Here is a 25,639-nt window from a genome sequence, read left to right on the forward strand (position 1 = left end):
TCGTAGAATTGTAGAGTTGGAAGGGGTCCCCTAGGTCATCTAGTCCAACCCCTGCAATGCAGGGATGTCTTTATCTCAGGGTTGTGGGTTCAAGCCCCAACACTGGACAGAAGATTCCTGCATAGCAGGGGGTTGGACTAGAGCTACAGTTCCCTGTGAAGAGTTTGATTGTTAAACTACTCTGAGAATCCTAGCTCAGTAAGGGGAATAGGGGCCTCCTAACAACTCTCAGCAGAGGGATGCAGGTGGCGCTGTGTGTTAAACCACTGAGCCTAGGACTTGCTGATCAGAAGGTCGGCGGTTCAAATCCCCACGACGGGGTGAGCCTCCCGTTGCTCGGTCCCTGCTCCTGCCCACCTAGCAGTTCAAAAGCACATCAAAGTGCAAGTAGATAAATAGGTACCGCTCCGGCAGGAAGGTAAACAGTGTTTCCGTGCGCTGCTCTGGTTCGCCAGAAGTGGCTTAGTCATGCTGGCCACATGACCCGGAAGCTGTACGCCGGCTCCCTCGGCCAGTAAAGCAAGATGAGCGCCGCAACCCCAGAGTCGGTCACGACTGGACCTAATGGTCAGGGGTCCCTTTTTTACCTTTACCTTTAACAACTCTCAGCACCCTTAATAAACTGCAGCCCCCAGAATGCTTTGGGGAGGGGGAGCCATGATGGTTTAAAGTGGTATCACATGTGCTTTAAATGTATTGTGTGAATGTGGTCCAAGAACCTGTAACCATGTTGTTCCAGTGCTCTGTCTGGAGCTGAAGAACATCACCCTTAGCCCAGGAGCAAGTGATCTATGTTGCTTGAGGAGCTTGGTCTACTCATGAGGCATAGCCCTCTACTCCTCCAGAGACCTTGGCCTTCAGGCAGGCACTCTGGCATCAGGCAGTGGAATGGGCTTGCGCCCATAGTAGCCGGTGCTCTTTGGGGCTTGGAGATGGCTCAGCTTCCATCTCTAATTCTGAGCCAGGGCCGTCTCCGTGTAGGAGGCTGGAGCGCAGCAACCCCAGAAGACCCCCGATCTGTCTCACCGTCCCCAGACCACCTGTTCCTCCATAATGTTCACTCCTCTGAAGACAATTCCTCCAGCAGGGGCATGACAACAGGATTGCACCCATTACTTCCTCTTTCCTCTACCTTCCCACTCTTCGCCAAAGAATAAAAGATTCGATCTCATTAGCTGCATGTGGTATTTTATTGGTGTCCTCGTTTATTTACCTCACAACAATAATGGACGAGAGACCAGTATTTATTCTCATTTTACACAATGACACAAACCATTCAAAATCTGTTCCTGGGGGGCAACGTAAAGGCATGCTTTGCAGAAGAAAGTGTGAGGCAGAGCGGGGCTTCAGCCAGTCGGAATCGAAAGTATTCTGTTCTTCATTACTACTTCATTTGACTTTATTATTTTTATCCCGCTCGTCAGTCTGTGGGCATATGAGGCGGTTTACACAATTAAATACATTGAAACATCAACATCGTCATGAACAACAACAACAACACATCTTTAATGCAGCAACATAGGAAAACCAAGCAGCCAACTATTCTCCACTTAATGTGTCTTTGGTGAATGTAGTTTCAGAGAAGGGCTATATAGTTCATTGGCAAACTCAAGTTCTTGCTACAACAGTGACTTTTGTGATAAGAACCAGCGCTGCGTTGAGTGATTTGACAAAGACCCTCTCTGCATCCACACACACAAACGGCAACCTCCTAATTTATTGAAGCCAAGTGTTTTGAACCCACTCTAGCCTGAACATTACTTTGGCACCATCCATGTATAATGCCACATGCAAAAAAATTGCACCCTTGCGATCTCCGTGAAATAAATCTGGAGTAAGGAGCACCACCAAGTGATGGGAGTGCTGTGCTTGGCAACCAATCGTGTGGATTAATCATAACCGTTCATCAGCATGCATTGGAAGGGCAGGTCTACTCCAGCTTTTACCCCTCCTAATTTCAAGTACAATGCAGTGGACTTGAACAGCAGCATTAAGAAGGAACTATTCTGCCTTAAGTGATCTTGGATGATGGACCCATCAGCCATCGAGTGTCAGCTGCGCAAGCAGCACCTTAAAAAAGGGGAAAACTCTCTCACCAGAGAATGAAGCCGATGGGAAAATGAAGACAGAGTCCTTTGTGTCAGCATTAAGAAATTCCACCTGTCCCCTTTCATAGTCCAGAAATACTCGGATTCTCCTAGGGGTGCAGAGGGGGGACAGAGGTGTCACGGGGGTAGTGAGAGCCTGGTATTGACCAAAATCCCCTTGCAAGGCCCAGATCCCTTCCTCCGGGGTCAGCTTGAGCTCTATCTTCCTCCTCACAGAGGCCCGGGCTACCCCCACAGCCCAAATGCCCCCATCCTCCACGTTGACTTCCCAGTAATGTCTCCCGGAAGTGAATCCTTCGCAGCCCAGCACGCAGCAAGAGGACTTGAATCGCTTAGGGTTATGGGGCACATCTGTCCTGGTGACGTCCCATCTCGCACTTTTTCGATCCTCGGAGATTATGATTTGGGGGTTTGCTGTGTCTGTGTCAAGGGTTATGTTGACTGCAGAGACAGAGAGAGAGAGAGAGAGAGAGAGAGAGAGAGAGAGAGAGAGAGAGAGAGAGAGAATATGCTGGGATAAAGGAATAGTTTATATTTTTGTCAGCTAATTCCAAATTGGATTTGGATTTGGATTTGATATCCCGCTTTATCACTACCCGAAGGAGTCTCAAAGCGGCTAACAATCTCCTTTCCCTTCCTCCCCCACAACAAACACTCTGTGAGGTGAGTGGGGCTGAGAGACTTCAGAGAAGTGTGACTAGCCCAAAGTCACCCAGCAGCTGCATGTGGAGGAGCGGGGAATCGAACCCGGTTCACCAGATTACAAGTCCACTGCTCTGAACCACTACACCACACTGGCTGTAGTTTAGGAGCCTGTGGTACAGAGCTCATTTGACAAATGAGATGTGTTCTTTCAGAAGCCCCCCACCCCTCCCCATTCCTTTGTTTAAGCTGTTTTTGATATGGAACCTGAAGGGCAGGCAATAAATTTAATGATGTTGACAATGGTGATGATGATAACATTAACAACGGCACCTCAAGATTTATCTGTCGCAATCAAACTGATCCAGTTAAGTTCAGACCTCTCCGTATCAACTATGTCTTTCCAGAACCTAATACGAATGAACTAACTTATCTTGCGAATGTTTTCACCAGTTGCTTACCCCATTCTGTCCCCAGTTCTGATGGCAGAGTGTCTAAGGGATGAGAGGAGACATGCGTGATTTTCAAACAGTGATCAATTTCTAATTTCATTTATATTTTCTCAGAAAAGTGGGTTTCATTACCCTCTCTCACTCTCCTTGCTCCCAGTAGGTATATTTTCTGCTGCAAATACTTAGCGGGTAGTTGAAAGGGAATGGACAGGATTGTCAGAAAAAGTGAAATTAAGGGAGACCAAATAATAAACTCAGTCGTATCTTCCAAAACCTCAGAAAGGGAAGCTTTTAATGTTTGACGGATGACTGTACTGTATTTTAATATTTTGTTGGAAGCCGCCCAGAGTGGCTGGGTTTCCCCAGCCACTCTGGCAGGGTATAAATAATAAATTATTATTATTATTAAAGGATCTAAAAATATATATGCATGCAGAATGCACTTTTTGACACTTTTCAATACTTTTCAATAATACCTTCCAAATGAGAATGGATTTACAGTTGTACCTCTGGTAACAAACTTAATTCGTTCCGGAGGTCCGTTCTTAACCTGAAACTGTTCTTAACCTGAAGTACCACTTTAGCAAATGGGGCCTCCTCCTGCTGCCAGGCGATTTCTGTTCTCATCCTGAGGTAAAGTTCTTAACCCGAGGCACTATTTCTGGGTTAGGGGAGTCTGTAACCTGAAGTGTCTGTAACCGGAGGTATATGTAACCCAAGGTACCACTGTATACTTTTCCGACCATTCGTTCTGGTAGCAAACTCAGCTGACAAGAGCTGACAGAACTGCAACCAAAATAAGGTGACAAATAATAATAATATATTATTTATTATTTATACCCCGGTTTCCCCAGCCACTCTGGGTGGCTTCCCGCAGAATATTAAAATACAATGATTCATCAAATATTAAAAGCTTCCCTAAACATAAACAAGCTCAGGAGGAAATCCACAGTTTTAGGGGATAGTGAGAGGTGGAAGGTGAACTAATGGGGCACTCCCACACCAAACAAAAAACAGCCCAGTGAGGAATTGTACTCATGAAAGCTGAATGTCTTTTTTTGTAAGGGACAGAAAATGGGGGGTGGGGGGGGTGGGCAGCCTGGAGTATTCTGAAAGACAGTGTGACTTGCAGGAATCCTGAACGCTCCTGAACGCTTCACATTGCACCCTTTAGCCCCAAGTTCTACTTGCAACTTTTAAAGCAGATCATCAGTACCTTTGAAGTTATTCAGGATATCTGTGAGCACACTGTTTTTCTCAGATAATTCGCCGAGTCTTTTTTCCACTTTGGATGGCATCTCTTCAGGTGGCTGAAAGGGCTCCTTGTCAAACCTTGGAAAAAGAAATGTGTCAGTTTCCCATCATTCTGCAGATGCCCAATTAAGGCTGCTTGACACTTGGTTTTTTACAGGCAAAAGTTGTACTTAAATCTGAGTCGGTGCTGGTCCAAGATTCAGCCCTGGAAGCTGGCGCTGTGATAAAACAGGTGAAATAGTAGTATGTGTTCCTCAGAGGTGGAACTGTACAGTATGAGTACATTTAGCTCTCTGGGAGAAGCAGTGAGATGACTGCAGTTTCTCTGTAAGAGCATCCTATTTTCTGATAAGTGATAATGCAGGATTTTGTAGCTGGGGAAATGTTTTTCTTCAGTGCATTCATTGGTCTTATGACTATTCTGTTAAATGTGATTTTGCAAAAGAGACTAAATCCCACACTTTGCTTGTTATTTTTGCTATGCCAGGAAAAGCATATCCTGGGCTCCCCAGAAGTCTTTTTTAAAGCTGTTAAGAGCACAATGCCTCTGTCCATTTTTTAAAAAGGCATTCTGGAATAGCTCTCACACAAGGTAAAAAAAAGTAAAGGACCCCGGACGGTTAGGTCCAGTCAAAGGCAACTATGGGGTTGTGGCACTCATCTCGCTTTCAGGACAAGAGAGCCGGCATTTGTCCACAGATAACTTTCTAGGTCATGTGGCCAGCATGACTAAACCGCTTCTGGCGCAACGGGATACTGTTACAGAAACCAGAGCGCACAGAAACACCATTTACCTTCCCGCCACAGTGGTACCTATTCATCTACTTGCACTGGCGTACTTTCGAACTGCTAGGTTGGCAGGAGCTGGGACAGAGCAACGGGAGCTCACCCCGTCACAGGGATTCAAACCGCCAACCTTCTGATCGGCAAGCCCAAGAGGCTCAGTGGTACAGACCACAGTGCCACCCGCATCACAGTAATACAAACCAAAGTCCAAGAGTATCTAAAGTGTGATTGTATGAATATGGAAGAAACAGAAAGCCCATCTCAGCTTGGAGACTGGGAGGAGCTGCTAACAAAAGTGGGAAGGGCCAGAGATCCACATGTACAAAAGACCTGGTCCGGCCCATGGCATCTCCACTTAAAGGGTCGCAGCTAGCAATCACAGGAAAGAACTCTGCCTGAGATTCTGGATAATCCTTCACATTCAGTGTTGACAGTGCTGGTTAGATCAGGGATGGTGGAACATGTTGTCCTGCAGATGTTGCTGGACTACAACTCCCATCATCCCTGACAGGTACACAGGCTGGGCCTGATGGGAGCTGGTGTCCAACAACACCTCGTTCCCCATCTCTGGGCAAGACGGTCTGTCACAGTATACCACAGTTTTAGTATTTTGAAAAAGCAAACCATCTGCAAACCAGAATGAAGCAGGACAATCTTAAGGGCATATATTTGTGCACATGCATGCCTTCAGTGGGGGTCAGTGCCACATACCTGCCCAAGGTGCTTCTGATATCCTACAGAGAGAGAAGAGGAGCGTAGGTGGATAGAGAAGAGAAAGACAGGAACTCTGCATCAACATGAGCATAACAGGAGATTCTCATTATAGCCACTTATATCTGAGAAACAGAGACAGCGTAGTTCAGAAACTGCGCACCTTCTAATCGTTGGGAGAAGAAAGCAGGGCAGTGGGGAAATGAGTTAATTGGAATGAAATTATGCATTCATCTGCTGAGACAGGGAGACAGGCATTACTGAGCAAGCCATTTCAACCGCAGTAGAAAGATATATCTAACAATAGTGTTTGCTATTTATATAGCTCTTTTCTGGTCTGCATACACTTAGCTGGACCCTGTGTATTACTTACTGGGCAAGAAGTATAAGGATTCAGTTATTTTAAGGACAGTTTTAGGCTTATTCTTCAGTTTGATGTGTCCTTTTTTCAATTTTACCCCACCCAACAACCACCTCATCTCACCTGCAAGAATTCTCTGTCTGGCTGTGTACACTTCTCTTCTATCTCATCTATTAGGGCACTGAGAGAGACAATCTCATCAGAAAACTTTCCCCCATGTTCTTTCTGGTGCTTCATAATCTCCTTCTCCAGCTCATTCAGCTGAAGCAGCAGGAGTTTTTCTTGCTCCTCCAGAAAGTGATGCACCAGCTCAAATTCAGACATCAATTTCTGCCTCTTGGCTTCTGTTTGCTTCTGTAACATAGGGAGGAAAGAGGGAGAAAGATGGGTCAGGCCGTTGGGAAGATCAGCAAAAACCAATCAAATAAGCAGAAATTAATCTGAAATACTGGACTCTTTTGGAAAACCAAAATATGCTAAGTTTTGATTTTAAAATTCAGCAGCACAACGTGACAGTGCCTTAGATATCTGAAGATGGCTATCATATCTCCTCTCAGTCTCCTCTTTTCCAGCCTAAACATACCCAACTCCCTCAACTGTTCCTCATAAGGCCTGGTTTCTAGACCCTTGATCCTCTTGGTTGTCCCTCCTCTGTACATGTCCCAGCTTGTCAACATCCCTTTTAAATTGTGGTACCCAGAACTGGACACTCTGTTCAAGGTGTGGTCTGACCAAGGCAGAACAGAGATTACTTCCCTTGATCTGGACATAATACTTCTGTTGATGCAGCATAGAAAAGCATTAGCTTTTTGTTTGTTTGTTTGTTTGTTTGTTTGTTTGTTTGTTTTGCTGTTGCATCACACTGTTGACTCATGTTCAGCATGTGGTCTACTAAGACCCCTAGATCCTTTTCACGTGTACTACTGGCAAGCCAGGTGTCCCCCATCTTATATTTGTGCAGCTGGTTCTTTCTGCCTAAGTGTAAAACCTTAAATTTGTCCCTATTCAAATTCATTGGGTTAGTTAAGGTCATCTTGAACCCTGATTCTGTCTTCCATGGCATTAACTACCCCTCTGAGTTTGGTGTCATCTGCATTTGAGGCAGCGGATTGCACAAATCAAAAGGCAAGTATAATCAAAGCAACAAAACAAAAAGCTAAAATTCAGAAGCAACTAGAACATCAGAGAACCTGCCTGCGAGAAAAGATGGGTCTTTTGTTTGATCCAGCAAGGCTCTTCTTATATAGTGAAATGTTGCCATGGGAAAAGAGCTGCATTTGGAACACTACAAGGTCTATATATCCTCCCTGCTCCCAGGTGACTCCAACCACTGATAGTCTTAAAGGTAAAGGGACCCCTGACCATTAGGTCCAGTCGTGACCGACTCTGGGGTTGCGGCGCTCATCTTACTTTATTGGCCGAGGGAGCCGGCGTACAGTCATGTGGCCAGCATGACTAAGCCACTCCTGGCGAGCCTGAGCAGTGCACAGAAATGTCGTTTACCTTCCCACTGGAGTGGTACCTATCTACTTGCACTTTTGACGTGCTTTCGAACTGCTAGGTTGGCAGGAGCAGGGACCGAACAACGGGAGCTCACCCCGTCGTGGGGATTCAAACCGCCAACCTTCTGATCGGCAAGTGCTAGGCTCTGTGGTTTAACCCACAGTGCCATCCACGTCCCACTGATAGTCTTACCCTATGTGAATTTTATTAGCCCACTTTTAAAGCCTTCCAAGCTGGTGGTCATCACTGTTTCCTTGGTCTGCTGATTAAAGCCCTGCATTATATCTTCAAGACCCAGGATGTAAAAGCACATTAAATAAAGATAAACTAATGCCCACATTCCTTGCTAGGCTATACCACAGGATTCTATACTGACCAGATATTCCTGGTGTCTATTTTCTCCAGCCAGTTTTAACCCCAGGAGCTTCTCTTTCTCTTCCTTTAAGCTCTGCAGACGGCTCTGGATTTCTTTCTAAACAAAGAGAAACATATTTTGAAATAGTGTTATCGTTATTAACTAACGCCCCTGCTGCCTCACACACAAGCAACAGGTTACATCCAATTTAACCTATAGTGAGACACACAAAAATACTTATATTCCATAATCAACACTGTAACAAATGAAACCCACTCAGCGATTATGGAGCAGGGGAAATAAAATATTATGGCATGAACCCAGGATTTTATTTCTCCAACTTCAAACATACTTTCAACGTCACACATAGTTTCAAAGACAAGAAGGGGGGAAAACCAACCAACAAGATTCTTCAGACGAGAAGGAACAATGCTACTGCTGCTGCTAATAGCACTAATAATATTGGTAGGTTGGTCTCAATGTCATCGTCGTCAACAACATAATGTTGCATTATTATTATCAGCGTTTTCACTATTATGATAATAATGGCTTCCTTCCTTTGAGTTTCAGTGTCTGTGCAAGGTTCTGCCGCAACAAGAATGGGCCTGTCCATAGCTTGGTGGTAGAGCATCTGTCTTGCAAGCAGAAGGACCCAAGTTCAATCCCCAACGTCTCCAGGTAGAATCATACAAATCTAGAGTTGGAATGGACCCCAAGGGTCATCTATTCCAGGAATCACAAGTAAAGCATTCATGACGGATGGCCATCCATGGTAAAGTTGGTTGAGACTAGGGCTGCCATATGTCTGCAGAACTGACGTCTGGGGGAATTTCCGAAAGGCGGTGCACTGTCCTGAATCTTGTTGTTGTTTAGTCGTTTAGTCACGTCCGACTCTTCATGACCCCATGGACCAGAGCACGCCAGGCACTCCTGTCTTCCACTGTCTCCCGCAGTTTGGTCAGACTCATGCTGGTAGCTTCGAGAACACTGTCCAACCACCTCGTTCTCTGTCGTCCCCTTCTCCTTGTGCCCTCCATCTTTCCCAACATCAGGGTCTTTTCCAGGGAGTCTTCTCTTCTCATGAGGTGGCCAAAGTATTGGAGCCTCAGCTTCACGATCTGTCCTTCCAGTGAGCACTCAGGGCTGATTTCCTTCAGAATGGAGAGGTTTGACTGAAGGTACTTTTTATCACCTTTGGTGGACATGCCCAAAGATTAAGGCTTTCTGGGAAAGGATCTATAATGAAATGAAAAAGGTGCTTAAATGCACTTTTGCGAAGAAACCAGAGGCCTTTCTCTTGGGCATGGTAGGCCAATTGGTGTCAAAGAAAGATAGGATGTTTTTTATGTAGCAAAGTACTGGAAGACACAAGAACTACCCACACTGGAAGAATGGCAGACGAAGGTGATTGACTACATGGGATTGGCTGAGATGACTGGCAGAATCCGAGACCAAGGGAAAGAGACGGTGGAAGAAGACTGGAAGAAATTTAAAGTTTACCTTAAAAATTGTTGTAAAATTAATGAGTGCTAAAATGTTTTGAGTAATGCAAAATAGAATTGCAGCGATAAACAATTGGACACGGGAAAAAGGATTTAAAGGAAGTGCCATAAGTAAATAAAATTAGAGGTTGCTGGAAAAATTTAAAACAAGGATGCAGAAAAGGGAGGTATGGGGAAGTCGCTGAAAGAAGGTTTAAGGAAAAGAAGGTTAAGAAATTATACATGTTTATATGTGTGTTTGTTTTTGTATTGTTTTGTATTGTTATTTAATATGTGTTGGAAAATTAATAAAAATTTATTTAAAAAAAAAAACAGAATGGAGAGGTTTGATCTTTTTGCAGTCCATGGGACTCTCAAGAGTCTCCCCCAGCACCATAATTCAAAAGCATCAATTCAGAGAATGCAATTTGGAGATGGGGAGCAATTGGATTGTTGTTTTTAATTTTATTATGTACTTGATTTGATATCTTGATTTTATTCTGTGAACCGCCCGGAGACCCCCGGGTATAGGGCGGTATATCAATTCAATTAATAATTATAAAAATAATAATAGAAAAATTGTGGGTTTCGGCCTTTTTTAAAAAAATAAACAATTTGGGAGTCAACAGCTCAGGGTGTCCTGGTTTTTACTTTTTGAAATATGGCAGCCCTAGGCAAGACTCCTTCCTGAAATCCTAGGGAACCAGTGTCATTATACCAAGCAAAATGGACCAATGCTTCTGACTTGGTGGGAGCAGGACCGGATTTAGCTTTGATGAGGCTCTAAGCTACTGAAGGAAATGGGGCCCTTTATATGTCCAGCCGTCCTTTGTCAACAACAAATTGTCGCTGTTTTTTGAATATGTGTTGAATATATGCTATATGTTAATTGATGGGCCTAATCGGCCTAATATGTATCTAAATGGGCCTAATAGGTATCTAAAGCCATTTGCACATGTTGCCATTCCACCAGTCCATGCAGAATGTAGGCACCCTATATCTAGAAATGAGCAAACCAGTGATATTTTAGGGATGTTTTATATTTTGGAAATGTACATCCAGGTTTTTTTTTCCTTTAAATTTTTTTGGGGGCCCCAAGAAAGTGGGGCCCTAAGCTATAGCTTGTTTAGCTTATACGTAAATCCAGCACTGGGTGGGAGGCACCGTCCTATGTTCCACCATTCTGAGGAGGGGGTGCCCCAAGGGCGCCAAATAACAACAACAACAACAACAACAACAACAACAACAACAACAACAACAATAATAATAATAATAATAATAATAATAATAATTTATTATTTGTATTATTTGTACCCCCATTATCTGGATGGGTTTCCCCAGCCACTCTGGGCGGCTTCCAACGAACATCAAAAATATATTAAAAAGTCACACATTAAAAACTTCCCTGAACAGGGCTGCCTTCAGATGTTTTCTAAATGTCAGGTAGTTGTTTATCTCCTTGACATCTGATGGGAGGGCGTTCCACAGGGCGGGCGCCACCACCGAGAAGGCCCTCTATCTGGTTCCCAGTCAAGCGCGCGCGCGTGCCCTCCACTATTCACCTTATAATCCTGGGCCGCTTCCTCCACGGGGAACACAGCGTGGCTCCTGTGCGCTCGGGACTCCCGGCAGATGCAGCAGATGAGCTCTTCCTCCTCGCTGCAGAAGAGCTTCAGCGCCTCGCGGTGCTTCGGGCACAGCTGCCTCCCGCCGCCGTCGCCCGGCTCCTCCTGCTCGGCGCGGGAGCCCAGCCTCTTGGCGATCTCCACCACGTTGCCCAGCTCGCGGTTGGGCCTGAAATTCCTCTGCAGGGACACCACCCGGCACTGAGGGCACGAGAAGTCAGTGCTGCGCTCCTTCCAGCACTGCGCGATGCACGACCTGCAGAAGCTGTGGCCGCAAGGGATGGAGACCGGGTCGCGGAAGTACTCCAGGCAGATGGAGCAAGTGGCCTCTTTGTGCAGGCTCTCCACCGGGTTCTCCATGGCGGCGGCAAGAGCAGGAAAAGGCAGCAGTGCCCGGTCCTCCGGGCTCAGTGGCGCTCCGTAGCTCGGGCGGAGAGGCCGAGCCAGGGAGAGGATTAGGACCGAGGGAGCGTAACTCTCTGCGCGCCCAAGAAGCTCAGGAGCATCTGCGCTTCTGCGCTCCGCCAACCTGGTGCCCCGTAGACCTTTCGGACTACAGTACCCATCAGCCCCTGTCAGCGTCCATGCTGGCAGGGGCTGATGGGTACTGTAGTCCGAAACGTCTGCGGGGCACCAGGTTGGGGAAGGCTGCGTTATGGGAAAGAGCTGGTTTCCAGCCCAGTCCTCTCTACGCGTCTCCTGAAAAGCGGATGGCTTTTTCCCCCCCATTTGTGTTTTCTTGATTTTCAGTTTTAAACCAATTAGATCAAAAGGAGAGAATGCCAACAATAACAACAAATCTGCGCTTCTGCCCTGTGCCAATCTGGTGTCCTGAAGCTGTTTCGGACTACAATACCCAACAACAAATTGTTGTTATTGCTGGATTTACGTATAAGCTGAAGAAGCTATAGCTCCTTAGGGCACCACTCTCTTGGGGGCCCCCAAAAAAATTAAAGGGGAAAAAACTGGATGTACATTTCCAAAATATAAGATAAAAAACAAATAAAATAAAACCTACAGTGTTTTGTGTTGTGTAGGCTCCTTTTTGTTATGTGCAAATGGCTTTAGATACCTATTAGGTCCATAAATTGCCATATAGTATATATTCAACACAAAAAAACAGTGACAATTTGTTGTTGACAAAGGACAGCTGGACATATAAAGGGCCCCATTACCTTCAGTAGCTTAGGGCCTTATGAAACCTAAATCCGGCCCTGACAACCATCATTATCCCCCCAACCCTAGGACAAGAGTGTCTTCTACCAAATGCAAACAAACAATGAAAAAGACAATGATTTGAAAGCGGGGACGCCATACGTGGATTTCCTTGGTTATTTGTTTGGTTTGTATCACAAAAAATAACTTCAATAAAAACTAATTTTAAAATGCACACACACACACACAAACAAACAATAGCAACAGGTACAGAGGCATCACCAAAAAGGGAAATATTACTGAAGTAATCCCAGTTGTGGGTCGTTGGATGTACAGTAGTCGGATGGTAGTGTCATTCCACAATGGCTGTCAATGGTTCCTAGCCACGGTTGGCTGTTTTCTGCCTCCACAGTTGGAGGCAGCAATGGATGCTCTGATTTACCCACAATACAGACCAAGCAGATCTTAAAGCTCTTTAAAGAAGAGTCCAGGAGCACCATCTGGCAGAAAATATGAGGGGGGTGGGTGGGGAAGAGAGGGTTGCCATATTTCAAAAAGTGAAAATCTGGACACAAAAGTTGGCAAAGCTGTTTAGCTTCTTTTGCAAAACCTTAACACGCAAATTTTGTGGTATGGGGGATGCCATAGCCCTGGCCGCGAATTTTTTTTTGGGGGGGGGCAACCCTAGTGCCCAGCACTCCTCTCTGGGCGGAAGTTTTTTCATTTCCTTTATCTCTTTTCTTCTACTTTTTAGTTTTAAAAGTTTTTGGTGTGCACTTGTGTCTGCAAGCTATTTTTATTTATTTATTTAAATTTATTTATTTATTTAAATTAAAGCTTGAAAACACACACAAAGAAAACACAGTATGCAGAAATAAACATAAAATACCAAGCATGTTTCTTTCTGTATGCTGTGTTTTCTTTGTCTTTTCAAGCTTTCATTAAAATAAATAAAAATAGCTTGTAGGCACAAGCGCACACCAAAAATGTTGATCAGAAAGCTCTGGAAGCTCCTTACTGAAACATTAAAAGCGGACTCCACTGCTGTTTGGGGCCTGCCTTCGGTATTAAGCCTTAATTTGTTTTGGCAGAAGAAAACTTGGACTCAAAGTCAATCCAACTTCCTCATTACAGTTCACAGGAATTTACTGTCTCCAAGGCAGCCTGGTGTCATCTCAGCCAATCCGGGAGCTGGAGCCAGTTAATGACACGTCCAAGCGAGCAGAGGAAAGTGAAACTGAACTTCTGACTAGAGAATCATGGATGCAAGCGCTCTCTTAGGAAACCTGAGCAAGGAAGCTTCCTGCTCCATCTGCCTGGAGTATTTCAAAGAGCCGGTGTCTGTACATTGTGGGCACAACTTCTGCCAGGCCTGCATCACTCAGTGCTGGTGGGGGCAGGAGACTGGCGTGTCCTGCCCCCAGTGTGGGGAAAGCAGTCACCAGAAGAGCTTCAGAGAGAACCAGCACCTGGCGAGAATCGTAGAAATCGTCAAATGCTTGAATCTGGAAGCTGCCAAAGCTCTGGAAGAGGGGAAAGTGTGTGAGAAGCACTTGGAACACCTCAAGGTCTTCTGCAAAGACGACAAGATACCCATTTGCTTGGTGTGCACTATTTCCGACGAGCATCAACATCACGCTGTCGTTCCGATAGAAGAAGCTGTTCAGGATTACAAGGTACAGTCGTACCTCGGCTTACAGACGCTTCAGGTGACAGACGCTTCAGGTTACAGACTCCGCTAACCCAGAAATAGTACATCGGGTTAAGAACTTTACCTCAGGATGAGAACAGAAATCGTGTGCTGGCAGCGGGAGGCCCCATTAGCTAAAGTGGTACCTCAGGTTAAGAACAGTTTCAGGTTAAGAACGGACCTCCAGAACGAATTAAGTTCTTAACCCGAGGTACCACTGTAGTTTAGGGGAAAGGGGCATAGCTCAGCCGGGGTGGAATATCTGGACTGCTTGCAGAACATCCATGGTTCAGTCCCTGGTTTCTCTAGGGGAGACAGGGAATGTTTCCTGCCTTTGGGGAACTGCTAGGGGTTGGTTGGTGTGTAAACTAGCCTTTCTCTACCTTGTTGTTGGACTAAAACTCCCATCATCCCTGACCACTGGTCCTGCTAGCTAGGGATGATGGGAGTTATAGTCCAACAACATATGAAGGGCCTACGGTTGAGGAACACTGGTGTGAACAATACAGAGCTAGATGGGCTTGGTATAAGGTAGCTTCTTACACGTGGTACAGTGGTACCTCAGGTTACAGGCGCTTCAGGTTACAGGCGCTTCAGTTTACAGACTCCGCTAACCCAGAAATAGTACCTTGGGTTAAGAACTTTGCTTCAGGATAAGAACAGAAATCGTGCAGTGGTGGTGCGACGGCAGCAGGAGGCCCCATTAGCTAAAGTGGTTAAGAACAGTTTCAGGTTAAGAACGGACCTCCGGAACGAATTAAGTTCTTAACCCGAGGTACCACTGTATTCAATTCAGTTTTACTCAGGGCAGACCCCTTGAAATTAATGAACATGACTATGGTCACATTCATAAAAGGTAAAGTAAAGGACCCCTGACAGTTAAGTCCAGTCGCGAACGAGGTTGTGGCGCTCATCTCACTTTATTGGCCGAGGGAGCCGACGTTTGTCTGCAGACAGTTTTTCGGGGTCATGTGGCCAGCATGACTAAGCTGCTTCTGGCGATACCAGAGCAGCGCATGGAAACGCCATTTACCTTCCCGCTGGAGCGGTACCTATTTATCTACTTGCACTTCGACGTGCTTTCAAACTGATAGGTTGGCAGGAGCTGGGACCGTGCAATGGGAGCTCACCCCATCGCGGGGATTCGAACCGCCGATCTTCCGATCAGCCAGCCCTAGGCTCAGTGGTTTAGACCACAGCGTCACCCGCACATTCATACCACTCATTTAAAGTGCTATGACACCGCTTTAAGCAGTCACACCTTCCCCTGAAGAATTCTAGGAGACGTAGTTTGTTGAGGGTGCTGAGAAGTGTTAGGAGAACTCCCATTTCCCTCACAGAGCTACAGTCCCCAGAGCACTCTGCGAAGGGGGATTGATTCTTCAGTTGCTCTGGGAAGTGTAGTTCTGCGAGGGTAGCTCTCAGTGCCTTTAACAAACTACAGCTCCCATAATTCTTTCAGGGAAGCCTTGACTGTTTAAAGTGATAACAGCAATTTAAATACAAGCCATGAATGTGGTCTTAGTTATTCAAGTGAGTTGACTCTTGCCATATGTAGAACTGGCAGCAAGCACGTTATCCCTTTTGCTGATTATTTCAAGTGAGAATTATGTGACTTAAACACAGGTTGCTCAGACTCTCATAAGTTACCTCCCTGTTGTTGTTAATTAAATTTGTATAGCACCCTTCATCCATAGATCTCAGGGCAATTCACAACATAAAAACACAAAATACATCATCATCATCATCATCATCATCATCATCATCATAAAAAGCACTTTCCCCTTCCTTTCTTACTACAGTGGTACCTCGGTTACATACGCTTCAGGTTACAGACTCCACTAACCCAGAAATAGTGCTTCAGGTTAAGAACTTTGCTTCAGAATGAGAACAGAAATCGTGCGCTGGCGGCGCGGCAGCAGCAGGAGGCCCCATTAGCTAAAGTGGTGCTTCAGGTTAAGAACAGTTTCAGGTTAGGAACGGACCTCCGGAACGAATTAAGTACTTAACCCGAGGTACCACTGTATAGGTAAAGTTCCCCACCCCACCCCCATGCCCCACATGCCTGCTAATAATTTCTCTGTTGAAAAGGAATACTTTCAGATGCAACTGAAGATCTGGAAGCAAAAGACCGAGGAACTCCAGGCCCTGAAATTAGCTGAAGCGAGAAGACGCTTGAGACGTCTGGTAAGTCAGCAGTTCTCACCTGATTGGAGTTTAAAACATGTGGATGCCTGCCAGGTGGATGAAAGCAGTCCAAGTTGCCCATTTCCCCCTTCTACCAGGCTTCTGTGCCTTTAACAGGTGCATAACAAACAAAATATTAGCAAGTGGTGCTTTTCCACTGTGGATGCTGAGTGATGGGGAAAGCTGGTTGTTCAGGTGTTGATGCCACAACTCTATACCGTAACATTTCCTGCTGACCTTCCCTGCCTTCCTTTTGACCTGCTCTTTGCAGGAAAGGTTAGACTCCGAAGGGAAGAAGATTGTGTCTGAATTTGAGCAGCTCTATCAGTTTCTAGAGGATCAAGAAGAATTCCTGCTGGCCAGGCTAGAACAGCTGCAGAAGGAAGTGATAATGGAGGAGAAGACCACCACATCAGAGATCTCCAACCTTCGTGACCTCGTCTGCGATGTGGAAGAGAGATGTAAGCAGCCTGTGAGTGAATTCCTCCAGGTAAGGAGAGCAGGGATCCTTCCTCTGGGGCCTTGGGGCTACTAAATCTAGACAGGCATGGGGTAATCTAGATCTAGCATGTTTATTTGGAGGACGGCTCCTGCTTGTATTCAGGACCTAACTCACTGCCATGTACGGGGCTGGAAAAGGTCTGATGATCTAGAATGGAGCAGTGAACCTGGCTTTTTTTGGTCTTCACATGCGGCTTAGTGTTCTCGCTTGAATTTCCTGGAGGGAGCCAATTGAAGGACTAGTCACACAACACTGGCAAATCAGCGGCGTAGCAGCGAAACTGCTAGTGCATCTGCAAAGCTAAGCAGGGTCCGGTATGGTTTCAAATTGGATGGGGAACCAAGTGTTGAGATTTCCGGCATTGCAGGGAGTTGGACTAGGTGACCCTCGGGGTTCCTTCCAATTCTACGATTCTATGATTCTAAGAGTTTCAATTGAGGGACCGAAAGCATGTTGCGGTTGCAGGATCTCTCTCTGCAGATTTGATGTGTAGCAACAGCACCTTCATGGGACCGTGGGTGGCGCTGTGGGTTAAACCACAGTGCCTAGGACTTGCTGATCGAAAGGTCGGCGGTTCGAATCCCCGCACGGCGGGGTGAGCTCCTGTCGTTCAGTCCCAGCTCCTGCCCACCTAGTAGTTCGAAAGCACCCCTAAGTGCAAATAGATTAATAGGGACCGCTTTCTAGCGGGAAGGTAAACGGCGTTTCCGTGTGCGGCGCTGGTGCTGGCTCGCCAGATGCAGCTTTGTCACGCTGGCCACGTGACCCGGAAGTGTCTTTGGACAGCGCCGGCTCCCGGCCTCTTGAGCGAGATGAGCGCGCAACCCTTGAGTCAGTCACGACTGGCGCTGACGGGCAGGGGTACCTTTACCTTTACCTTTTAGCACCACCTTCAGGCTCTTCCTGTACATTTGTAAGAAAAGCAAGTATTACAAAAACACCATAAACTTTCTAGATCAGGAATAGGGGATCTGTCCAGTGGGCCGGATCATTATTTTCCCCACACCCCTGGAGGCTGCATGAAAAGTAGGTGGGGCTGCCCACTTGTTAATCACCTTGCATCAGAGTGATGTCAGAGTTTGGCCAGCTGATGAACGTGCCAAAGAGAGAGAGATGGTTAGGACCTGTTGTTTTTTCTTTTATCTCTTTATTGTTTGAACAGATGAAAACCTTTTATTTATTTACTTTTCAAAATAAAAAAAAGCCTTTGGGGGAAATAGCAAAAGGAAGATGGGAGGAAAAGGACTGACAGGGCAGAAGGAACAACTGCAAACAAATGACCTTACAAGTATTTAAAGTGTGTTTTCACCTGGGAATAAATATTGAGACGTTTAAGCAGAGAAAAGATGCAAGCGTTGCCCCTCTGCTTCAGGCAAAGTAACCGGAGAGAAGCTGCAAACGAGAGAAGTTAAGAATAAAAACACTTAAAATCAGAGAATTGTAGAGCTGGAAGGGACCATGCGGGTCATTTTTGTTAGAAGTCCTCCTCCATGATTGCAGTCATGGGATTGTTGTCTATCACACGACAGTATATGTTTTGACTCCACAGAGTGGGATGTGATGGAGACAGGATGTTTGTGTTACTGTGTTCCGTGAAGTGGGACTATTGTCCTTTGTCCTTTTTCTCTTTGCCGTCTGATGCTACAGAGAGAGGGAGCCATGTTGCAGTGCTCCGTGTGTGTTTATATGTAAATAAAGTAGATTAGCCAAAATGCTGAGTTGCTGAGGTCTGTCACACAAGGTGCGCAAACGCCGCAGATCCCTAAGTGTGCCGATGTCGGTTGGCATCGGTCGCTGTGATGTTCGGGCTGAAGAAAGCTTTTGAAGCTCCCGAACGATCGACCAGGAGGGAGGGAACATGCCAGTCGGGCAAGTGTCTCTGCCAGGGTCGTACTCGAGTGTAGACTGAGCTCCTGACAATATTGCCCAACCCCCTGCAATGCAGGAATATGGAATTTTAACAATGTGGAACAATGAGCAATGTATGTCTGATTAGCATAATCTCACTTTCTGTTCTCTCTCCATCTCTAGGGTCTCAAAAACACCTTGAGCAGGTACGGTTCTCTCATGCGTTCAGACCAGTACTAGAGACAGGCCTGAGGGTTGCAGGATCTGTGCTGGGGTGCAAGAGTCTCATTGACGCTGCTTCCTTCTCCAAGGGTGGCCTTGATCCACTTTACACACAATCACTGGTTGGGGGGTGGGGGTGGGGAATACGCTTATTCTGGGAATCACTAACTCCCAAGCTGGAGGCAGAGGCAAGGAACATGGGTTTGAGAATTCCCAAGTCCGTGGTTAAGGAGAGCCTTTTCCCCTTCCAGATGCGAGGATCAGAAGACCCAGAAACCAGTGGGTTGCTCTCATCTGGAGAAGAGGCTGGATGCATTTTCCGAAAAAAGGATGCATCTGGAAGAGATCTTAAATAAATTCAAAGGTGCCAAGGTGGGGGTGGGAGGGAAGGGAGGAATTATTATTACTAGAAATAGTAAAATAGTAATTTTTAACATTTGTTTGTCACTATATATATACATATATATACATATATATACATATACATAGGTAAAGGGACCCCTGACCATTAGGTCCAGTCGTGGCTGACTCTGAGGTAGCGGCGCTCATCTCACTTTATTGGCCAAGGGAGCCGGCATACAGCTTCCGGGTCATGTGGCCAGTATGACTAAGCCACTTCTGGCGAACCAGAGCAGTGCACAGAAACACCGTTTACCTTCATGCCCCGGAGCGGTACCTATTTATCTACTTGCACTTTGACGTGCTTTCGAACTGCTAGGTTGGCAGGAGCAGGGACCGAGCAACGGGAGCTCACCCCGTCACGGGGATTTAAACCTCTGACCTTCTGATCGGCAAGCCCTAGGCTCTGTGGTTTAACCCACAGCGCCACCTGTGTCCCATATATATATATATATATATATATATAGTCTCAAACCAACTTAACAACAATATAAGTTGTGCTCCCGGATTATTGCAGAGGGCGATTTAGGGGACTGTGACCCCTAAATCACCTAAACCCCTAAATTCACCTGCCCTGGGTGCCAAGCCAAGAGGGTGTTGCAGGAGGCGCCACAACAAGGAAGCAGGGAGGGAGGGGATTTTGGTGCTGCACAGGGTGCGCTGAAATTTGAAAGCCCAAAGTGCGCCACTGAAATTGGGTTCCCAGCTGGTGATCAGGAGTGGCCAGCATGGTGGAGCAATGCCGTGGTACAACCCTTTTGACGGCAGTATTGCTGCTTTATACCTGGACAGTGCAGTGATGAGTCAGGGGAGTGGAGAGGTTGGAGGTATGGGGGCACGCTGGCAGTGCCAACCTGGCAGGGTATTTGTCCATCCCATATTTCTCTATGCATTTCCCCAGTACTTTCCTAACTGCAAAAAGGCTTTTCTTTTTTAAAAAATGTGAATTTGGAGCACCAGGGCAATAGATCCACTTTATGTATTTTGTGTTTTTCATGTCATTATTTAATGTAAACTGCCCTGAGGTCTACGGGATATAGGGCAGCATGCAAATTTAATTAATAATAATAATAATAATAAATAATTTTGTAAAGCTAAATTTTCTGTATGCTCTTGAATCCCTCCTGCAAAATATGAAGAATCTGAAGTTAATAAACAACTCTTGCTGATCTACTTCAAAATACGCTGAGCTCTACCAGTGCCCTGTCTACCTGCTGCCCACCCCTGCTCTAGATCATGTTTCTCTTTGGCAGACACACCAGAGCTCCTCATATAAATTGAAGGGGGAAGAGTTCCTTGAATGTATAATTCTGAAAATCACTGGCCCAAGCGCATCAGCTTTGTGGAATCTAATCTCCATTTTTCTCCTCTCTTCTACTAGCTGCTGTGTCAGTTGAACTGGAGAGCATATCTTTGTCGAAAGAGGAACTAGGAGTCCGGAAAGGCAGGACAAGATTATTTGAGTTGCCTTATGCCGAAGTGAAAAAAAGAGGCACAAGAGGTGAGTAGTTTTTGTACTCAGTAGCGGTTGCACACTTTCTGGGTATGTTGCAGCGGTAGGGACAGGGAAGATTTTTAATTCAGTTACCAGGGAAAGGCAAATCTACATAATTAGCACTTTCTGGAATTCTTCTTCTTCTTATTTGGCGATCACTCGTAGCCAAGTAAGATTGTCTTCCATAAACATGGTTTTAACAATGAGTCCGTAAGTGACTGTGGAGGCCAATTCTGGATCCACACGTCCTTCCACAGTGGGGACATTGGTTTCCAGGCGGGAGTTGATCACGGTGTGGATTTGCCAAGCGTGCCTTCCTCTAAGCATGTTTCTCCCTTGTGTCCTGAGTCGAGTGTCTTCAAAGCCCATGACACCTTTGGTGTCTCCAATTGGAACACTTGCAGGCAAGTGTTTCCCAATTGTTGGTGTTTATACTACATTTTTAAAAATTTGCCTTGAGACAGTCTTTAAACCTCTTTTGTTGACCACCAGCATGACGCTTTCCATTTTTAAGTTTGGAATAGAGTATTTGCTTTGGAAGACGATAATCAGGCATCTGCACAACATGACCAGTTCAACGAAGTTGATGTTGAAGAATCATTGCTTCGACACTGGTGATCTTTGCTTCTTCCAGTACGCTGGTATCAGTTTGTCTGTCTTCTCAAGTGATGTGTAATTTTTTTCGGACAAATCGAAACACCCACCCTTTGAAACTCCTTCTTCTTTTAATGTTGCAGTGCGGTTCTCCATAGCAGCAAATAATGTGTCACAAAAATACGTATATTGGGGGAAAGCATGGATCAAAATACAATATTAGAGAAAATAACATACACAAATGCATTGTAATAGGGAACCAGTTCTGTCTGTAACATGTTGTTGTTGTTTAGTCGTTTAATTGTGTCCGACTCTTCGTGACCCCATGGACCAGAGCACGCCAGGCACTCCTATCTTCCACTGCCTCCCGCAGTTTGGTCAAACTCATGCTGGTAGCTTCGATAAAACTATCCAACCATCTCGTCCTCTGTCGTCCCCTTCTCCTTGTGCCCTCCATCTTTCCCAACATCAGGGTCTTTTCCAGGGAGGTCTGTAACATACACTCTCTCTTTTTCCTCCCTCCCTTCCAAGTGAACGTGACGCTGGATGGAGACACCGCAAACCCCTTCCTCGTCCTCTCTGCGGATCAGAAGAGTGTGAGACTTGGAGATGCATGGCAGGATGTAGCTGACAACCCCGAGAGATTTGATCCTTACCCCTGTGTGCTGGGCTGCGAGGGACTCACGTCGGGGAGGCATTATTGGGAAGTCGAAGTGGCCAGTGGGAAGCACTGGGCCGTGGGCTTTGCAAAAGAATCTGTTAAAAGGAAAGGGCAGATCACCCCTAGCCCTGAGGAGCAGATATGGGCTCTACAACAAAGTGGGGATCTCCTTGAAGCTCTAACCTATCCTCCGACTATCTTGCCATCGGGCAACTGCCCCAGGAGAGTCTGGGTATTTCTGGACTATGAAGAGGAACGAGTGGCGTTTTTTGATGCCGATACATCAGTGTTAATCTACGTTTTCTCACCAGCGATGTTTAGTCAGGAGAGAATCTTCCCTTGGCTCTGGGTCTGGCCTGGAACCGAGCTGAGGATTTAGCAGCAAGTTTTGATGTTGGTGTATCGGGCTAACTGCAACGAGGCTGAGTAACACACATGCAAAAAATCACTTGTCTAGGTTTGGGTAGCTGTCTTCTCTACGGCACAGGAAGAGTGGCTTTACAGGCCATGTCCCACTTGCAAGGCAAGGATCCTGTTGTGAAACAAATCCCAAATTTCCTTCAGCAAAAACCCACATTTTGTGCCAATAAAAAACAAAACACTAGCAAATTGTATTGTGCTTATTAGTTCTAAATTACAGAAACTTTGTGCTGATTTCAGCTCTTTTAAACCCAGCCAATGTTAAAAGAATACATACACAGTGGTATCTCGGGTTAAGTACTTAATTTGTTCCGGAGGTCCGTTCTTAACCTGAAACTGTTCTTAACCTGAAGCACCACTTTAGCTAATGGGGCCTCCTGCTGCTGCCACACCGCCAGAGCACGATTTCTGTTCTCATCCTGAAGCAAAGTTCTTAACCTGAAGCACTATTTCTGGGTTAGCAGAGTCTGTAACCTGAAGCATATGTAACCTGAAGCGTATGTAACCCGAGGTACCACTGTATAAGGTCAAGATAGCCAACATGGTGCCATCTAGATGTTGCTAGACTACAACTCCCATCACCCCTGACCGCTGGCAGAGGCTGATGGGAGTTGTAGTACAACAACATCTGGAGGTTTCATATTAAAGGAGCGGCACCGTTAGGCCTGGACTGCTGGGCACAACCCCTGCCCCTCGCTGCAGATGGCTGGCGCCATCAGACAGCACCCACAAAACCTTCCTTTAAAAAACAACAAGAGTCCTTCACCATGAGCGCAATGCAGACAGAGCCAAGCTCTCCACCCATTTAATTCTGCAGGGTGCCTCTGGGCCCCACATGAAGAAGACCGGCAGGTGCCTGTAAAAAGATGCGAGGATGTCACAGATTTCACAGAGACTGCTGCTGATGCTGGCTGGCTGGCTGGCTGGCAAGGAAACGACAAAATGAGGGAGGACCAAGCAAGCAGGCAGTATGAGAAATAAACCTTCCCCTCTTTCTAATTTTTCTGGGGTGGGGAGGACCCCATATCTCCCCTCCCCAACTTTTTACCAGGGTTCATTCCCTTAAACATGGCCTGCTAACTGGGTGGATGGAGGAAAGTGTGAGCAAACTGGACTGTGGCTGTGTGTAGAAATCGGTGGTGCAATGACAGACTCCCTCAAGAACTTGGAAATGGATGCTATCGAAGCGCAAGATTTTTTCACGTCGTTCTGATTTTATTCAGAATAAACAATATGAATCAATGCAATATGTGCAAGGATAACTATGCTCAACATACAAATAGAAAGGCAGAGTGACACCTCTTTTCATTCAAGTTTGGGTGTATTTAATCTTAATCCAGTTTGCCTTCATGCACAATGAACAGCTTGATCTGCAGCCATGAGAAGCATTTCATAGCATGGAGGTGAGCAGAAGCCGATCGTTTTCTTATGCCTGCAGGTTAAGCTGCTTTTAAAACCCTTCCTGAAAGGCAGAGATTGATTGATCGACTGGCCAGTTAGGAAATGGAAAAATAAAATGATCTACTGCCAGGCTGATCATGGGAAAATGAAAAATTGGGGCTGATTCACATTAAGTCCGGACCTAGTTGTTCCATTTTTAGTTTGGTCCAGCGTTGGCCATTCCCACAGGTACTTTTTGCCTTTGGTTTTTACTTGGGGAAAGCCCCCTGAAAACCTGTGTTTTCCCATTCATTCTTCCTAGTTCTAAACACTCTCCTTTTCGGGTTAATAATAATAATAATAATAATAAATTATTACTTATACCCCGCCCATCTGGCTGGGTTTCCCCAGCCACTCTGGGCGGCTTCCAACAAAACACTAAAATACAATAAACTATTAAACATTAAAAGCTTCCCTAAACAGGGCTGCCTTCAGATGTCTTCTAAATGTTTGGTAGTTATTTTTCTCTTTGACATCTGATGGGAGGGCGATTCCACAGGGTGGGTGCCACTACCGAGAAAGCCCTCTGCCTGGTTCCCTGTAACTTGGCTTCTCGCAGCGAGGGAACCGCCAGAAGGCCCTTGGCGCTGGACCTCAGTGTCCGGGCAGTCTGGGTTGTCTCCATCTCCACCCACCTTTTGGCAATGGGGTTGAGCATGCACACTAATTCCACACACAGACACACCCCACACTGTGGCTACCCTTGTATTACATTCAAACTTCTTGTCCTGCGCACAAAACACTCCACTCTCGGTGATGCAGTGGGGGCTGAGGCTGTGGACTGATTATGTTGGTTTTGGGCAACCCTGCTACTTTGAGTTCTACAGGTCTCACAGCATTAACGCCCCATAAAGTCTTGCTTCTCCCATAACCGCAGGCGTGGATTCCAGCATAAATCAAGCATGTCTCTCCCTCAGGGGCTTCAACCGGCCTCCTCCCAGCTTCCAACTGACCCCTGGGTTAAAGACACTGTTGTATGTGTCTTTAGTCCAGGGGTCAGCAAACTTTTTCAGCAGGGGGGCCAGTCCACGGTCCCTCAGACCTTGGGGGTGGGGACAGACTATATTGGGAAGGGGGGAACGAACGAATTCCTATACCCCACAACTAACCCAGAGATGCATTTTAAATAAAAGCACACATTCTACTAATGTAAAAACATGCTGATTCCTGGACCGTCTGTGGGCCAAATTTAGAAGGCGACTGGGCCGGATCCAGCCCCTGGGCTTTAGGTTGCCTACCCATTATTTAGTCCTTCTAAAATACCAGCCAGATGAGGAGGGGGACCCGCCATTCGTCCTCTGACACAGAGCCACTTCCTTTGTTATTTTAAGGACTCATACTACCACACCAGGAAGCTAGCCTGGCTATGCCAGCAATGTAATCCTCGCTGGATCCAGGAATTGGAAGGGACTCAGGCCCCATATAGCCTAACACCCCCCGCCTCAACTCACAGCAGTATTTATGTATACCAGGCATAGGCAAACTCCGGCCCTCCAGATGTTTGGGACTACCATTCCCATCATCCCTTGCTAACAGGCCCAGTGGTCAGGGATGATGGGAATGGTGGTTTCAAACATCTGGATGACCGGAGTTTGCCTATGCCTGATATATATACCTTGCCTTTTTCCTGATGGGACTTATGGCGGGTTACATATCAAAATGAGAACTGCTAAAACCTCTTTTGAACTTGTGTTACCCTACAAAGGATGGTGGGATAAGAACAATGACCCTTCAGCCAAAAGAAGACA

The 25,639-nt window shown here is 46.1% G+C and overlaps 2 protein-coding genes across 4 annotated transcripts; one reads left to right on the forward strand and one right to left on the reverse strand.

Moving 5' to 3' along the window:
• Positions 1–1,171: 1,171 nt before the first annotated feature.
• On the reverse strand, positions 1,172–11,849 carry LOC128408892 (zinc finger protein RFP-like). 2 transcript variants are annotated; one of them, XM_053378924.1, is made up of 8 exons: positions 11,216–11,849; positions 8,194–8,289; positions 6,438–6,668; positions 5,954–5,976; positions 4,419–4,534; positions 3,212–3,244; positions 2,097–2,549; positions 1,172–1,425 (listed from the first exon to the last, which is right to left on the reverse strand). In XM_053378924.1, the coding sequence occupies exons 1-8, from the start codon at positions 11,636–11,638 to the stop codon at positions 1,421–1,423; spliced, it is 1,380 nt and encodes a 459-aa protein (XP_053234899.1). In that variant the 5' UTR covers positions 11,639–11,849; the 3' UTR covers positions 1,172–1,420. The 2 variants fall into 2 exon arrangements, with proteins under 2 accessions (XP_053234899.1, XP_053234898.1); XM_053378923.1 differs by having other exon boundaries at positions 1,172–2,549; positions 11,216–11,846.
• Positions 11,850–13,399: 1,550 nt separating this feature from the next.
• Positions 13,400–22,724, forward strand: LOC128408906 (E3 ubiquitin-protein ligase TRIM39-like). 2 transcript variants are annotated; one of them, XM_053378953.1, is made up of 7 exons: positions 13,400–14,109; positions 16,215–16,310; positions 16,582–16,800; positions 18,844–18,866; positions 19,134–19,246; positions 20,663–20,782; positions 21,902–22,724. In XM_053378953.1, exons 1-7 carry the CDS (start codon positions 13,693–13,695, stop codon positions 22,408–22,410), a joined length of 1,497 nt encoding a protein of 498 aa, XP_053234928.1. In that variant the 5' UTR covers positions 13,400–13,692; the 3' UTR covers positions 22,411–22,724. The 2 variants fall into 2 exon arrangements, with proteins under 2 accessions (XP_053234928.1, XP_053234929.1); XM_053378954.1 differs by having other exon boundaries at positions 16,227–16,310.
• The last annotated feature ends 2,915 nt before the right edge of the window (positions 22,725–25,639 follow it).

This window comes from Podarcis raffonei, chromosome 2 (genome assembly GCF_027172205.1).
Source record: "Podarcis raffonei isolate rPodRaf1 chromosome 2, rPodRaf1.pri, whole genome shotgun sequence".
Lineage (NCBI taxonomy): Eukaryota > Metazoa > Chordata > Lepidosauria > Squamata > Lacertidae > Podarcis > Podarcis raffonei.